Source organism: Tuber melanosporum (genome assembly GCF_000151645.1).
Source record: "Tuber melanosporum whole genome shotgun sequence assembly, scaffold_16, strain Mel28".
In the NCBI taxonomy this organism is placed as follows: Eukaryota; Fungi; Ascomycota; class Pezizomycetes; order Pezizales; family Tuberaceae; genus Tuber; species Tuber melanosporum.
The window spans coordinates 69,129-83,328 of record NW_003298819.1 but is presented as its reverse complement, the minus strand read 5'-3'; the positions used below and the strand labels follow the sequence as shown (position 1 = coordinate 83,328).

Here is a 14,200-nt window from a genome sequence, read left to right as displayed (position 1 = left end):
GTGGCCCCGACTCTTTTGTCAACCCCCAAGCACGGTGCGGTACGAGTACTATATTTATCAACCACCACTTCCCCCTGGCGGCGGGTATCAGCCATCAACGGAAAAACTACAGAAACGGCAAATTGATTGGACAAGAAAAGAACATCGTAACTCCTTTAGGCCTGACAAAGTTTGGCTCGTCGCGTAGATGAATACTTTTTTACTTACCTTGCGAGTTGGGCTAGTATCATACCGGTATATGCTCGGATATTTGTGGCCTTGACGCAGGTACAAATTTTTTTTTTCTTTCCCCTGAATATAAAAAGAGCGAAGAGTAACTACTTTTCTGTGTTGTCGTCGCTGGTTGGTTGTAACCACAGCGACACATCTCAGTTAGGGGTCGAGAGTCTTCCAAAAATCTGGGAATCCGATTCTTACCCATAGCAAAACTTCGTTCCCTTTTTCCCCGTTTCCTACACGTTTCACCAAGCTATTATTATTGAGAGATAAGCGAGTGCTTGTTTTTTTCTTTTCTTTCTTTTCTTTTCTCGCTACTACACCAGCACTTATAAGTTGTACTCGTACTCTTTTCCCCTTTCAAAATTTCCTTTTCCTTTTCCTTTTCCTTTTTTTGGCTATACAAAAAGAAGGGCGCAGTCTGGGGTGTGCATAGTATTAGGGCAAGACAACTAAAGCTCTGGGCCATAGGATCCCGGGGTGGAGCACTCCTTCTACAACTACTGTAGCCGGCACTGCCATCCACTCTTGCTGGGAATTGGAATTGGAATTTGGGGAAGCATAAGTCCGAGAACGGCTGGTCCGGGCGCGCAAGAGCAGGCTCATTTCTCATTTTTTTTCTTCCCTTTTCTTTATTTCTTTCTTTCCCACTTTCTATCGCTCCTCTCTTCAGAAATTTGACTTCAGAATTCTTTTTATTTGTTTTATTTTTCTTTTCGACTCGAATCATTGCTGGGCTCTCCTCCATCCCCCCCCCGAGGCTGGAGAAGGCGTTGCGACAAGATCAAAAAGGAGGGATAGACTGACGGCTACCACACAAATATCACAAGTATTAATCACGCAAGCAACAAGTGCTGCTCCTTTGTTAGCTGGGAGATAGACCGCAATAACAATTCATCCATCACCACCACCACCACCACCACCACCACCATCATCTTTCTCGGTAATAACCATAATTGCCATAGGCAATAAGCAGTAAGATTCAGGTACATACAGGGAAGAGGGTTTACGGTAATCTACCAACTCCACCCCTCTCTCTTTTGCAATTTTATACATACAAGTTACGGTACTACGGTGCATGTTCTGTCACCCACCGCCTCATCTCCAGCCTGCCAGTCTAATAAGTTTGCGGGGAGGGAAAGAATCCACGAATCACAATATCAGTACACCGGGTACTGCATTGCACCTTATAGTAGGGAAAGGCACATCATCAGTCTTCACCACCTTTCTTTCTTTCCCCTTGTCAAACAGTAATTTGCCCATAAGAATTGCCCGCACGCTCTTCATTCTACCGTTGATCAACCATCTCCATTCGCTCACTCACACTTTTGCACACGCACACACCCCCTCCCTCCAAAACCTCCTTTCACTCGCTCCGTTTGCATAGTTTGTACAAGTACTCTACTCGTACAGTACGGTACTCAGCACCCGGTACGTACATACGACCTCACACAGGAAAAATTAACCACACCTCTTTCCCCCAACCTCTTTCCCCAACGTCGACCGTCGAGCGGAAACTTTCAGTAACCAACACCTCGACTTCGCAAAAAGTGTCGGGCTGAAGGAGACGGAGGTCACTTACGGTGATCCTAGAAGCGTGAATCGCTTCTCATCGTGAAACTACCCCCTGCCGCACCTGTGTTCCGCCTTTTATTGAATACATACCGCGCACTGTACACACCCTCTATCCACGCACCCACCCCCCATCGTCATTTTAGCACTATTCGACACCCCAAAGCCTCATCTTCAACAAGCACGATCTACCCTGTCTATTCCAATTCTCCTTCCGCCGTTCCAGGCCACGCTTCCCCCCCTTCTTCCCTCACCTTTTCTTTTCTCCTTCCGCCTCCTTTTATCGGTCACAACCGGCTCGCTCTTTCGTCCCCGGCTCGCCGACTCCCTCGCTCCCCTTTCCCTTTCTCCTTTGTAGGATTTTCATGCAATCCTACGCTTCCCTTCATTCGCCATCCGTAGGAAAAATGCAAGGGCAGGATCCATCAATGTCGCGGGGCAGGCCCTATGGCACTTCTTCATCTAGGCTCGATTTTGGAAACATTATCGGTGATCCGTTCGCTCTATCTACCATCTCGATAGCTATAGTAAGCATCACTATCTCTTGTCCTGGTCACCTTTGTCACTTCTTCGGACGATGGTTGCAGACTCGGAATCCAATATTCAGAGAAAAGAGAAGGATGGAGACCTGTGTTTACTGATTTTTGAGGCGATGGTGGCTAACGCTCTTTTAGATAGGATGGCTAGTAGGATTTGTGTCTCAAGCAATTGCTGATGCCGACAAAGCAATCCCCAATTTTCCTAAGTTCGCCTGGTGGTCTATTGTATACGTATTTTTCTGCATAATAGGTGTTATAATCGTTATATTAATGGACTCTGTTCACAAATATCAGCTTGCGGTAAGGCCATTTGGTTCAAAGCTACGGTGGATCTTTGCTGATTATTCGGTGGTTTAGCTTGTGGGCTATCTTTCGGCTGGGATGGTATTTACATGTTCAGCAGCGAACACTCTTGTTTACACAGATAGAGGTACTATGCAGGCGGCGGGTGCTGGGCATATAATTTTGTCCATTGTTCAGGTCCGTATATCTGGTTGCGCTGCTTGTGCTTGACACTTACTTTAGGAATATAGATTATCTGGATATTCTATTTCGGATCCACTCCTGACGCTTCATCTCATGCGTATGTGGACTCGTTCGCTCTTCACAAAGATCAAAAGCGCTCGCAGAGTACGCGCCCCCTATCGCCCGCCTACCATGGAGGAGATAGACCCCACACTAGCACCAGCAGTCACCATGCTCCTCAGATGTACACCAGTGCACAACTCAACGGATTCGAAACGAGCTCGCCAGTACCTGGTCAAGCTGGTCCAGATCACAGGCAGTCGGCAAACAGGCACGCATCTCCTTCGGTTTCGACTCTGACACCCGGTCCATCTGCTACACCTCAGCCACAAAGTCAAGGCGGACCACCAGATTCAGAAGTTTCGGCACCCACAGAATATCCATACAGAGCAAAAGCCATCTACTCCTACGACGCGAATCCAGAGGATGCGAATGAGATATCATTCGCAAAGCATGAGATACTGGAGGTGTCTGACGTTTCAGGGCGATGGTGGCAGGCAAGGAAACAGAACGGTGAAACGGGTATCGCACCATCAAACTATTTGATTCTGTTGTAAAATTGAAAGATGAAAGGAGCGGGGTCTTTTTTTTTTCTTCCTTTTTTGTCACATTCTACCCGTTACGTTTTCTTCTTTCTATTTGTTTTGCTTTCCGGCGCTGGCGAGGTACTAGTACAATGGAGGTACATGCATGCACATGCAATTGGAAAGCGGAATTTCTGTCTCGAATTCTGAAAGGGGAGGAAGGGCTGTGAATGGGAATGCAAGAAAAGGACGGATGGAACACAATTAGAGAGAACAAGAGGATCAACATTATATCGACTTCTGGAGGTAATTCTTTTTTAAAATAATCCTTCGCTTTTTAACACTTATCTCCTTTTTTCTTTCTTTCTTCCTCTGAATCTTTTTATGTTTTCTGTATTCTTCGCAAGGCTCGATCAGCAAAACGACGGATGGGATGGGATGGACTTTGCGGCTTTTTGTTTTAGTCTGATACACTCACCCGGCGACATATCCGACCGTTTTCCTACTGTGCCCTGCTGTGTTCGCACGATGTCACGCCGGGATCTGCGGTACTAGGCTCGTAACACAACCAACCGTTAATCATGGCCCGTTTCTTCAAGAGTATCTGGACCGCTCCCTTTCCGGGTAGATGGCTGGATGGACCATGGCAGGAATCCGGTCTGCGAACGAACAAGTGAGCGAACATGGAGCAGAATAATAATCACGGGTGCCAGATCGCTAGGATGCAGTTGGTTGGCGACGGGGGGGATTGGTGGATAGGTACACTGGTCGAAGGGGAAAAGGAACCGAAACTCGAAGTGGTATGATAGATGTAGGGATATCTAAATGAATAGTGCAAACGGAGCTTGGGCGTCAATCTTTTCTTTTCTTTTCTCTTCCCATTTCTACAATTTACTTCTTTCCTTTTTTCTTATCATCCATCATACTCACCAAGTCCAGTCTTCAATCTTCAATTTGTACATCTGCTTCCTTCCTCTACTCTTACCACCTTACTATACCCATCCCCTCCAAACAGAAACAAATAAAAATTCTAATGGCCACCATTCATCATGATTGACGAAGTACTTCTTTTGTCTTCTTTCCCCCCTCTCTTCTTCCGCACATTAAAACAAACGAGGGGTAGACTATCATACCATGTTTGCGCCAACTCATTCACGCAAAGCTCAAGTTGGATTGAATCAGCTGGCACTACGGAGCTTACAATTCGAGCGGGTCCGATGTCTGCTTCCGTATTCCTCCTGTTCTTCCACTTCTCTATTGTCTAGTCTAGCTTGTAGTATTTACCACACCGCACTATTAGTGTATAAGGTGCGGTCCTGGCTTGGTTGAATTAATGTCTCCTACAATATATACCACTAGCACGTCTAAAAGAATGGACGAGAAGGACCTTACTATAATCCGTGAATTGAGTATTGTATGGACTACTATATGCCAGGCTAGGTTTGCTAATTTAAGTACTCGTATAGTGAGGGGGGAGCACTGCCAACACAAATAAGGAAGACAAAAATACCAAAAAGGAGACCCACCGAAAGCAATAGGCATTAACAGAAAAGAAAGAAGAAAGCAAGAAAATAAGAGGGAACAAGTCTAAAAAAGGGAGTAGCGGAGAAAAGGAAGGAGGTTAATCCGGGGCACCTTTTGTTGATTTGGAAAGCGAAGTGTAAAATAACGATTTGGTATGTGAAAAACAGAAGGAAGAAAAAAACATTTATTCCCGTGAAAGAAAACCCATTTAATTAAGGCGAAAACTTTTTTTGGATGAGCGGACAAGCGTAGAAAAAAAGGACCATAAACATGAAAGCAATCAAGCACCGATAAGTTAAGTGGGATTGATGTAGTGCAAGTCCCCCTAGTGAAGAAAAAGGCAAAAACGCAAGCCGGGTATTAAACGAAACGTGGGAAGGAAGGAATAAAACACGATAACTGGCGAGTGAGAGAAAGAGACGATGATGTAGACTTAGAATGGGAAGAAAAGAATAATAATAACAAAAAGCAAAGAAAGTCCTCCCCCGAGACTAAAATAACAGTGGGTTAAAATTAAACTCGTTCACTCCCCAAGTTCACTCGCACTTTTACATCCGCATTCCAAAACCGCAAAGACAATCCCTAAAGACAAAGAAAAAGAAGAGGAAAAAAAAAACAAGAAAGCAAATAATTTGACTAAACTCCCATCATTTTGTTCATATTCCCTATCAATTTTATCCGCCACCTAGTGGCTGTGAAGAAAGATGCCGGTGAGAACCCCCATTCATGATAACGGATGGAAATGAGGCTGTCGACATAGATGCGCCATTCATCTGAACAGCCTCCACAGCCTTAGGGTTTGGACCTTCAAATTCAATATCTTCCTCCTCCTCCTCCTCCCCATCGTCCTCATCATCACTCCTAGTATCATCTGCTCCTCCTCCCTTAATAACCTTCCAAGCTACACGTAAAATCATATAGAACCACATGAGCGTGAGCACTTGCAGCGCGAGTAGAAGAATGACAAATGTTCCAAGAATCTCCTTAGTGAAAACCACAGTTCCCATAGGCTTTAGGAATTGGCCCAATAGGAAACTTGTGCCCGGGCGTGGTTTCTCCGAGTATAGAACGGGTTCCGTCACATTGGGGGCGTACCATCCTTCACGGATATGGGTGAGTGCATCTACCCATGAAGAGTGGACAATACGCATATAGCAGACATGTCTGCCGATGAACCAGGTGATGAGGAAGACCCCAAAAGCACAATCACAAATAGCATTATAGCCCAAGTACTTAAGCATCTTGGCAAGCTGTATAAAGGTTTAGCCAAGATTCAAGCGAAACCACGCAGGAGCTGTAAAGGAGAACTCACCGGAAGTAGAATATCAACTACATCCATAACACAAAGGATAACGTTGCCAACTCTGGTCATGTGGTATGTGTAACTCGCAAAGATCAGCATGCAAGTCACAATATGATGCGCAAACATCTGATGGTAGTCCTTTCTCCGCTCCTCAATATTTAGGACGAAAATTTGCTGCAGCCAAAACGCATACTGGACCAGGTAATACCACTTGAAGGTACCACCAAGCTCGCGCACAGGCCAGTCCACCCACATCTGAGCAAGGTCCATCCAATAGGGACTATTGTACATTAAGTACTGCACAAGATTACTCAACATTAGCAGGTTGAACGGGCGCAATTCCCCAGCTGGCAAGTCTTCTAATGTTGGGGGCATCAAAATAACATACCATTCCTAGCGTCCAGAAAATGGAGTAATAGACAAGAAGCCAAGCTTGCTCTGCAAATCTGACAAGATCCTTCTTGGCTGATATCCCACCACGTCTTGCGAACGGCATGAAGATATAATCTACGGCGGTTGCACGCAAAAAAGTGAACATCACTATCCAATAGAACACCAGGTATACGTCGTCCGGGCCCTTCCCATAGTTCCCTGTGACGGGGTTGTAGTAGCAGACTTCTAATAGCTTCCGGGTTGTAGGCCGAAGCTGTGGGACGAGATAATGGCAACCGTGCATAATGGCCAAGATAATTGCGGAAAACCCTAGAGTGGCCAGTTCCATCAGTATTCTGTATAGCAAACCTGAAAGGAACTCTTCTTCCCCCTTCGCTTCTCGACTCTCGGCCGCAATTGCTCAGAGCATCAATGGGAAGAAAAAAATACATGCGTTTCGTGGAAATAGTCATACTTATTTGATTCTCAACAAAAAATGCCGCAATGCGATCAACCATGCTGAGATCTTTCTTAATACCCCATGATGGGGAGCTCTTCCTTCGCTTCAAAACCGGTCCCCGGGTACCTGCAGCAGATGGCTTCCGTCGGAGGGCAGATCCCTTTTCTCCCTTTTTGCTAGCATCCGTTCCTGATCTGCCTCTACTGGCACCTTTGGATAAGTGATGGCGACCACTGGGTCGATCATCATCGGACGGGGGTGCATACATCGAATGGCCTTGCTGTCCTGTGTGTTTGAGTTTGGTAGTTTGGTGGTGATGTCTTAAAAAGGGATCAAGAATTGGGGATTGTTGTGCAGGCCCGCGAGGGAGAATAGGAAGAGGAGGGGGCGATGGGTGAGGGGAGGATTGGAATGAATGAATGAGCCGAGCAATTAGTGCGTAGCAGCGAGCAATAGACCAATTAACTAAATGGTTGTAAGGTGTCCTTGTGAGCACCCGGCAAGTATCCTCTTCCTGATATATTTCACGGGAAGAACTCTAGTGAAAGGTGGGTAGAGTGTTGGCGACAATGGATACCCCTTCTCGTTTCGTTGGGATTAGAATAGGAGGGATCAATGGTGTGAAGGAGGAGAAGATGGATGGGGTGGAAGGAACGAAGGAAAAGAAAAGAAAAGAGAGAGAGGGAAAAGAGAAGGAGACGAGGAGGAGCAAGAGAGAAGAAAGACAGCCAAGGGACGGGGTGGTGGCGGTGGTGGTGGTGTTGAAGAGGGTGGAGAGTGCTTGCAGCGGGAGACCTCTCAGCAGCAGTCCTCCGAGCAGGCAGAATTGAAGAAAAGAGTGGCCGAAGGAAGCAGCAAAGGGATTCGTAGCAAGCAAGCAGCACAATCAGCCAAAGAAGTCTTCCCAAACGGTCAGGAGGAAGAAAAACATGCGGAGCGTTGCCCATAACTTCCATAACTTATGATGGACCCTGAGCCTCCCAAGCCGAGTAATCCATCCAGGGGCACAGTGTAAATCATTTGGGATGAACGGCAGTAACTCAGAATTGAGGCGGCGTCACTGACTCAGGGACTGCCGCACTCGGTGGTACCTTTTACAAAACAAGAAACCCACCTCCAGGTCAACAGTTTCTTTCTTTGCAACAATATTATTGAAAGAAAAAAAACCTTTCTATTTTTATTCCCCATCCCCCCAATATGCATACTTGCTATGATAGCATCAATCAAGCCCGCCTCAATCCCCCTCTCCACCCCCCCCCGAAAGGTGTTCCGCATTATAAATTACAGTACCTGGGGCAGCAATCACCACCAAAGGACATGCCTCTCTACTGCTTAACTACTTGGCCCCTTGTTGGGAAACCAAACCTTTTTGCTGGGTGATCTCCAATTTCATACAAGCCGCCCCACTGTTCCTTTGGGTTTAATCTGGAGGTCCCTGCATCTCAGTGTGTTCTCTTGCCTTCTTCCTATTTTCCCCGGTCGACCCGAAGCACAAAAGGATTATTATCACTACATACCCTATCAACCTCCTCCACCACCACCCCACCCCACATTTGGGAAAAGGAAAAAAGGGGGGAGAAAGCAAAAAAAAAAAGAAAAACAAGTTCTGTCTATCTAACTATCTATCTATCCATCCAACCTACCCTTCCCCTCCTCCCCCACTACCATTACGCTACTACTACTACTATGATACTACTACCACCTACCGGTATCGTACCTATTTCCCCTACAATTTAACCACGAAACCCCCCCCCCCCGAGAGAGAGAGAGAAACCAAACTCCGAGTTGGTGAGAAAAAAGGAAAGAATGGCCAACTCCCTGGACAAAGTAGCAGAAGAAACAGTCCGCTCGCTAGAAACCCGCTTGTGCCGAATCGAGTTTGTCTTATCTGGCACAAGTGAAGACCCCATCAGTGACCTCTTCGCCCTACGAAACGCTGGACGAGAGAACTCTGTACACGCCCGGCTGGCAGCACTAGAACAGGACCTGGTCAAGTTGTGCAGGAAGTCGACCACCATGAAGGAAATGATCGACCTATGTCAGTCACTCACTCCCCCCTTCCCCTTCCCCATCCCACACCGACCCATAATTGACAGACTATGCCGGTAGACAAAAACTACCCCGAAATCTTCAAAACTACACAAATCCACCCCTACGCGACCTCCTCATCCTCACCATCAACCCTAACCTCCTCTGAGAGGCTATCCACAGTCCTCACTGCCGCTCCATTCATACACGCTACTTCCTCGCAATTGACCTCGATTCGTGACACTCCGATCCCTGATCCCAACGTATCCGCAGATCTGATCGCCCTCGTCCCCCGCATCAACCGCGCGGAGATGGTGCAACAGACGCAGGCGCGGGAGATCGCCGAGTTGAGGAGACGCAGTGCGGCCCTGCTGGAGAGGTGGTACCTTCTCGGGATCGAGGGAGTTAACGAGTGCTTCGCCGAGTGGGACGAGCGGACACTAGAGGTTGATAAATTACTCTCCAGGAAATTGAAGATGGCGGATGAGGGATAAATGATTGGTCTATTGGTTCGGGATTCGTTTTTTCCACCCCTTTTTTTGCTTCGGGATTTTTCTATAATATGCACCGTTTCATTTCTTCCCCATTGGCATTTAGTTGGTTTGTCGGTTAGTTGGGTGATGCGGGGTGGATAGGCGAACAATTGGTTGGCAGTGGGATAGTGAGATACGAACCGTCTGCCGGTCCCCTCAACACTCCTATGTGTGATAGATGCACTCACATGGGAGATGGCATGTATTTTGGCCAGCATCAGGGATGGACAAGGATTGAATAAACGGATGAATGGATGTATCGGACCTGATGCAATCAAATCACGAAGACTGTAAGCTACAATAGCCGACTTTTCAGGCATCGTCCAACCATATTCACTAGTAATCACTCGGTTTATCAAGCGCTGATAAGCTGTGGGTTACAGAATCGGGTGACTCAACGGGTACGCCAATGCCATCCGCTACAATTGCATTTCTGCGCCAATCCAGGTTTATTATACCCAGACGCTGAGGTGGGGGGGAAAGCAATGGAAATATCATAATCCAGCAAAAAAAAAAAAAAAACCAACATACTATTAGAAAAAACAGAAAAGTCATCCATCAAACCCCCGAGATATGTATACAATTGGAAAGGGGAAGGGATAGAGGTTAGGAAAAAATGTTTGTACAAGTGAACAAGTAAAACAACACCTTTTGAAACAAATAAGTGCTAATCCGTTGATGCCTTTTTCTCTCTCTCCCCAACCCCATCAGATGACCCGAACAAAAACCGCAAATGAATGCACTGGTATTCGGCACACAGAGACCAACTCCAAATGGGTATATCAAGCAAGATGTTAATCTTCGCCGGGAAGACAGCTGGTCGACTGCTCAAGGGCATGATGAAAAATAGTAAAAGGAAAATTAAACAAGGAACAACCCTCCGTCCACCGTCTATATGCTACCATGCTAAATTTTTTATTTTTCTGTTGGCTCCACTTTGCTCTCTCTCTTCCGGGGAAAATAAGAGAGAGGGTCGAATCCTGCGCTAAATTTTTCGTAGAAATCGTAACCCTGGTTGTTCCAATCGCTTTTCGGATGAGTTGCAAACAATCCGTAATTCACTGTTGGCCTGCTGCTTCCTCTGCCGGAACTACTACGCGTTCGGATTCCGGTTTCCACGAACCTGGGACAGTCGGATTAGCTCCGAAGTTACACAAGGGGCGATCGTTACGGGAGAAGGAATACCCTCAAACTCATGTTTAACAAATGCCATGGGGTGGTCTTCATCTTTCGCTCCGCTATGGCCAATTCCCGGAGAGAAACTCGTAATCGGCAATACGACGACATCCCCAACTTTCTTAGGTTCCTCCATTCCAGTAAAATTCTGCCACGAAATGTCGCCCTTTGACGAGCTCATATCAAAGTATTTCGGGTCATTGAAGTACTCAAAGATAACGTCAGTCCAAACCGCAGGTCCCGTCCATTCTATAACGTTATTGTGGTTCCCCTGGAGCTTTCCAGCCTTTTTCCTCCTCAATGTCTTCATGGTGATGTTGGCTACAATCTCTCTCAAGACTGGATGTCCAGGCTTTGACTGAATTGTCCATTGGCAAAACTGCACCCTACGGGAATACCAATCCGCCCAGTCGGGTCTATCCGGATCAGCTTCGATCCCAATGACAAGTCCGATTTGATTGAGTTTGAAATTCGACGAGATCCAATCCGGTGCAGGCTGCAAGGCCAGAGTGTCGATATCAGAATAGATCCCGCCACGAGCAAGGAGAATTAGGTAACGGAAAAAATCAGCTTTGAGGATGGGAAGCGGGAGAGCTCGGTAAGCCTCGAGGACATCCGGGACCGCAGAGTACAGGTGCTCAATGAGATACTTTGCAACAAGGTCGGTGATAACCTGCGGGATGTATGGGTTAGCAGAACTCACTAAACTATTGTGACAACGCCGCTCACCTCGTGGACAAATGTCGGGTGCTTTTCAGTCCAACTTGCTTCTGTAATACGGAATCTCTCCTCAAAATCCGGACTCGCGGGCGTAAACTTCCATGTTTGCCAGATATACGCGGGGAATTTTGAGGACACCTGGTAGGGGAACTGATAGGCAAGTTGCTCGGTCAGAGGGAGATTTCTGATCTCGGCCAACGATAATTGCTGTTGCTGCTTAGCTTCCTTGGGGATATGTGGTCTTGACGGTTTCCTCCCGTTTGATACTTGACCTACTCCTTTACCCTCAGAAGTCTGGTGTCCGGGTGTAGGTTCCGGTTCGTGAGGAGACCGAGGATTTCGTGGGTACAAGTAGAAGATACAAAATAATAGGAAAACAGACAACACAATTGCCCTCCTAAAGCTCAACATCTCAGCACTGATAATCGAGGACTCGAGCCTCGACGATCCGACAGCCTCAAGGGGCTATTCTGAGCAGAAAGGAGAAATTAAAATAAGAACAAAATAGAATAATGGGATGAAAAAATAAGTAAATAATGGAGGTGAAAAAAATGATCCCTGGAGACGAGTGCTCTTCGTACTGTATTAATTGCCAGCCAGTATATAGGGAGAAGAAGTGAAGAAGGCTGGAAGAAGAGGTAACCCAGAAGCCCCGCAACGACAAGAGAGGCTTGTTGATTGAAAAGAATGACGGTGGAAGAGAGACCAGGAAGAACAATTGGAGAACGAGAGCCGGAGCGGCTGAGAGAGACCGGAGGCGTCGAGTTTGCGGGAGGTCAAGCTCTTTAGGGTGCACAAAGGGGGTTAGGCGTAACGAGGCTTGTCTGACCTATTTCGGGGCTGAACTAAGCAAGAGAACACAGCTACTACTGTACACAGCTAAGGTCTACCTGTATGGGTACAAGTACCAGCACGGCACTTGTAGGGTGCACCGAGCGCCAAAGAGATAAAAAAAAAATTAAAAAAAAGGGAAAACAGGTATGACTTTCTAGAACCCCGACAGCTCGTGTGGGAGGACGCTTGAGTAAAAGCGAAATAAAATAAAATAAAATAAAATAAAAACAGCAGGGAGAGGATCAACAGGAACAAGAACGAATATTTATGAACGAATGGAAAAGAGAAGGGAAAGGGAAAAAAATGGTGGGTTGAACAAGCGGGGGGAGAGGGTTAGAGACGAAGGAAAGAGAGAGAGAGGGAGAGAGAGGGAAGGGAAGGAAAGAGTGACCAAAAAAAATAAAGAAAATACGTAGAGACAAAGCGCGAAGTTTCAAAAGGAAGCTGTGGGAGAGGCGTCGACGTAAGATTGGTTGTTTCTACCTGGTTGTACTCGTACTTCCTAGATCTTTATGCTGGGTTCGAGTTGGGTTTAGCTTGCGCGGCTTGCCTCTCCCACCAAAAGCTCTCTTTTTAATTTAAAAAATATTATGAACCAAGAAGATCTCGATAAGAGATCCAAAAGAAGCTTATCCGGACAAAGACCTACTTACTCCTTTAGTGTTGAAAAAATATCCACGCCGTCTTGGGGAATTGTTTCTGGTGCACCCCTCCCTTGATAAACTAAGAATGAAATGAATTATCTCATGGTCAAAGGTGCGCAAAAGATCCACTCGCACAGAATGTCTGATAGTTTCCGGGGAGACGCACACACGCGCAAAAGGTAGGGCATAGAAAGGATTTGTGTCAATAGAAAAAGACGAAGGGGTATCAGATGTCTCGGACCGAAACGGCCGGATATTTTTTTTTTCTTCTATGATTAGTCATTAGATCTCTTCCACCATACTTTTTAGGCAGGGTGCTTATTTTTTCTTTTCCGTGCAAGTATCTGGGCAGTGCACCCTAACAAAATGTGGTACAGTACGAGTACGAGTACAAGTACCATTCGCCACTGCGAACCCCATGCCTTTACAATATCATAGCTCTCTGATCGAGCTGAGAGTTGTTGTAAATGATTGCTTGAGTACCGTACATACAAGTATACTTTCCACAGTACCGGTACTTATTTATACGTTTCTGCGCCAAATACATTAAGAGTTTTTTTTTCTCTTGTTGGGTTGGAGTTATGGTATCATAATACTGTATTGTATATATTACCGTATTATCATAGCCATTGCAACAAGACATCAACACGAAACCATAACTTACCGTGGGTCCAAGCTCATGCTTCTCTCCATTTTTTTCCATTGGCACAAATTTTTCGCATGCCTAAGTACGATAGCTGCCATAGACATCACTCCTGCCACCTTTTTTCGGCAGACCGACTGTGGGGAAATATGATATGCGGTAAAAATAATAATAATAATAAAAATAAAAATAAAAATAAAAATAAAACCGGTATCCCGCCTACGGCACATCACTGCCCATAGACCGCCTAACTTACCCTCCTAGGAACATTTTAGACTCCCACCTGTGCTATCCATCCAACCAACTTCGAGGGGGAAAGGAAACGTTAACGCATTCCGCGGCAAAGCGAGTCGTATGCAATTTTGAGAAATACAATAGGCCGAACCCTGGTTAGGACTGTGTTAAAAAAAAACAAAGGAAGTCAGATGGCTCCATAGTGTCATCGGTATTTTAATCAGTACTCGTACCGTGCTATCGATTGGTCCCTTTTTCACTCCATCGAACGACTGTGAAAGATAAGTAATTGGTATTTTTAATCACTTGACGGTATGATTGCTATCACAAGATGCGCAGCACTAAGTATGATA

At 46.1% G+C, this 14,200-nt stretch overlaps 4 protein-coding genes; 2 read left to right on the top strand and 2 right to left on the bottom strand.

Moving 5' to 3' along the window:
* Window positions 1–1,569: 1,569 nt before the first annotated feature.
* On the top strand, window positions 1,570–3,717 carry GSTUM_00004833001 (uncharacterized protein). XM_002836694.2 has 4 exons: window positions 1,570–2,315; window positions 2,463–2,627; window positions 2,685–2,807; window positions 2,861–3,717. The coding sequence occupies exons 1-4, from the start codon at window positions 2,196–2,198 to the stop codon at window positions 3,407–3,409; spliced, it is 957 nt and encodes a 318-aa protein (XP_002836740.1). The 5' UTR covers window positions 1,570–2,195; the 3' UTR covers window positions 3,410–3,717.
* Window positions 3,718–4,813: 1,096 nt separating this feature from the next.
* GSTUM_00004831001 (uncharacterized protein) lies at window positions 4,814–7,850 on the bottom strand. XM_002836693.2 has 5 exons: window positions 7,051–7,850; window positions 6,592–6,905; window positions 6,213–6,500; window positions 5,983–6,150; window positions 4,814–5,910 (listed from the first exon to the last, which is right to left on the bottom strand). Exons 1-5 carry the CDS (start codon window positions 7,301–7,303, stop codon window positions 5,575–5,577), a joined length of 1,359 nt encoding a protein of 452 aa, XP_002836739.1. The 5' UTR covers window positions 7,304–7,850; the 3' UTR covers window positions 4,814–5,574.
* A 537-nt stretch (window positions 7,851–8,387) lies between these two features.
* Window positions 8,388–9,897, top strand: GSTUM_00004830001 (uncharacterized protein). XM_002836692.2 has 2 exons: window positions 8,388–9,073; window positions 9,145–9,897. The coding sequence occupies exons 1-2, from the start codon at window positions 8,842–8,844 to the stop codon at window positions 9,555–9,557; spliced, it is 645 nt and encodes a 214-aa protein (XP_002836738.1). The 5' UTR covers window positions 8,388–8,841; the 3' UTR covers window positions 9,558–9,897.
* Window positions 9,898–10,068: 171 nt separating this feature from the next.
* GSTUM_00004829001 (uncharacterized protein) lies at window positions 10,069–12,762 on the bottom strand. XM_002836691.2 has 3 exons: window positions 11,502–12,762; window positions 10,782–11,445; window positions 10,069–10,719 (listed from the first exon to the last, which is right to left on the bottom strand). Exons 1-3 carry the CDS (start codon window positions 11,901–11,903, stop codon window positions 10,655–10,657), a joined length of 1,131 nt encoding a protein of 376 aa, XP_002836737.1. The 5' UTR covers window positions 11,904–12,762; the 3' UTR covers window positions 10,069–10,654.
* Between the last annotated feature and the right edge of the window lie 1,438 nt (window positions 12,763–14,200).

Excerpts from the sequence above, each read along its gene's own strand:
- GSTUM_00004833001 (XM_002836694.2), top strand. The coding sequence starts at position 2,196 with ATGCAAGGGCAGGATCCATCAATGTCGCGGGGCAGGCCCTATGGCACT. Across the intron at positions 2,628-2,684 it reads TTCACAAATATCAGCTTGCG|CTTGTGGGCTATCTTTCGGC; the intron begins GTAAGGCCATTT and ends TCGGTGGTTTAG. Across the intron at positions 2,808-2,860 it reads TAATTTTGTCCATTGTTCAG|ATTATCTGGATATTCTATTT; the intron begins GTCCGTATATCT and ends TTAGGAATATAG.
- GSTUM_00004831001 (XM_002836693.2), bottom strand. The coding sequence starts at position 7,303 with ATGTATGCACCCCCGTCCGATGATGATCGACCCAGTGGTCGCCATCAC. Across the intron at positions 6,906-7,050 it reads TTTTGTTGAGAATCAAATAA|GGTTTTCCGCAATTATCTTG; the intron begins GTATGACTATTT and ends TGGCCACTCTAG. Across the intron at positions 5,911-5,982 it reads AAGGATGGTACGCCCCCAAT|CCTATGGGAACTGTGGTTTT; the intron begins GTGACGGAACCC and ends CAATTCCTAAAG.
- GSTUM_00004830001 (XM_002836692.2), top strand. The coding sequence starts at position 8,842 with ATGGCCAACTCCCTGGACAAAGTAGCAGAAGAAACAGTCCGCTCGCTA. Across the intron at positions 9,074-9,144 it reads GAAGGAAATGATCGACCTAT|ACAAAAACTACCCCGAAATC; the intron begins GTCAGTCACTCA and ends CTATGCCGGTAG.
- GSTUM_00004829001 (XM_002836691.2), bottom strand. The coding sequence starts at position 11,903 with ATGTTGAGCTTTAGGAGGGCAATTGTGTTGTCTGTTTTCCTATTATTT. Across the intron at positions 11,446-11,501 it reads ACCCGACATTTGTCCACGAG|GTTATCACCGACCTTGTTGC; the intron begins GTGAGCGGCGTT and ends TACATCCCGCAG. Across the intron at positions 10,720-10,781 it reads TGTTAAACATGAGTTTGAGG|GTTCGTGGAAACCGGAATCC; the intron begins GTATTCCTTCTC and ends CGACTGTCCCAG.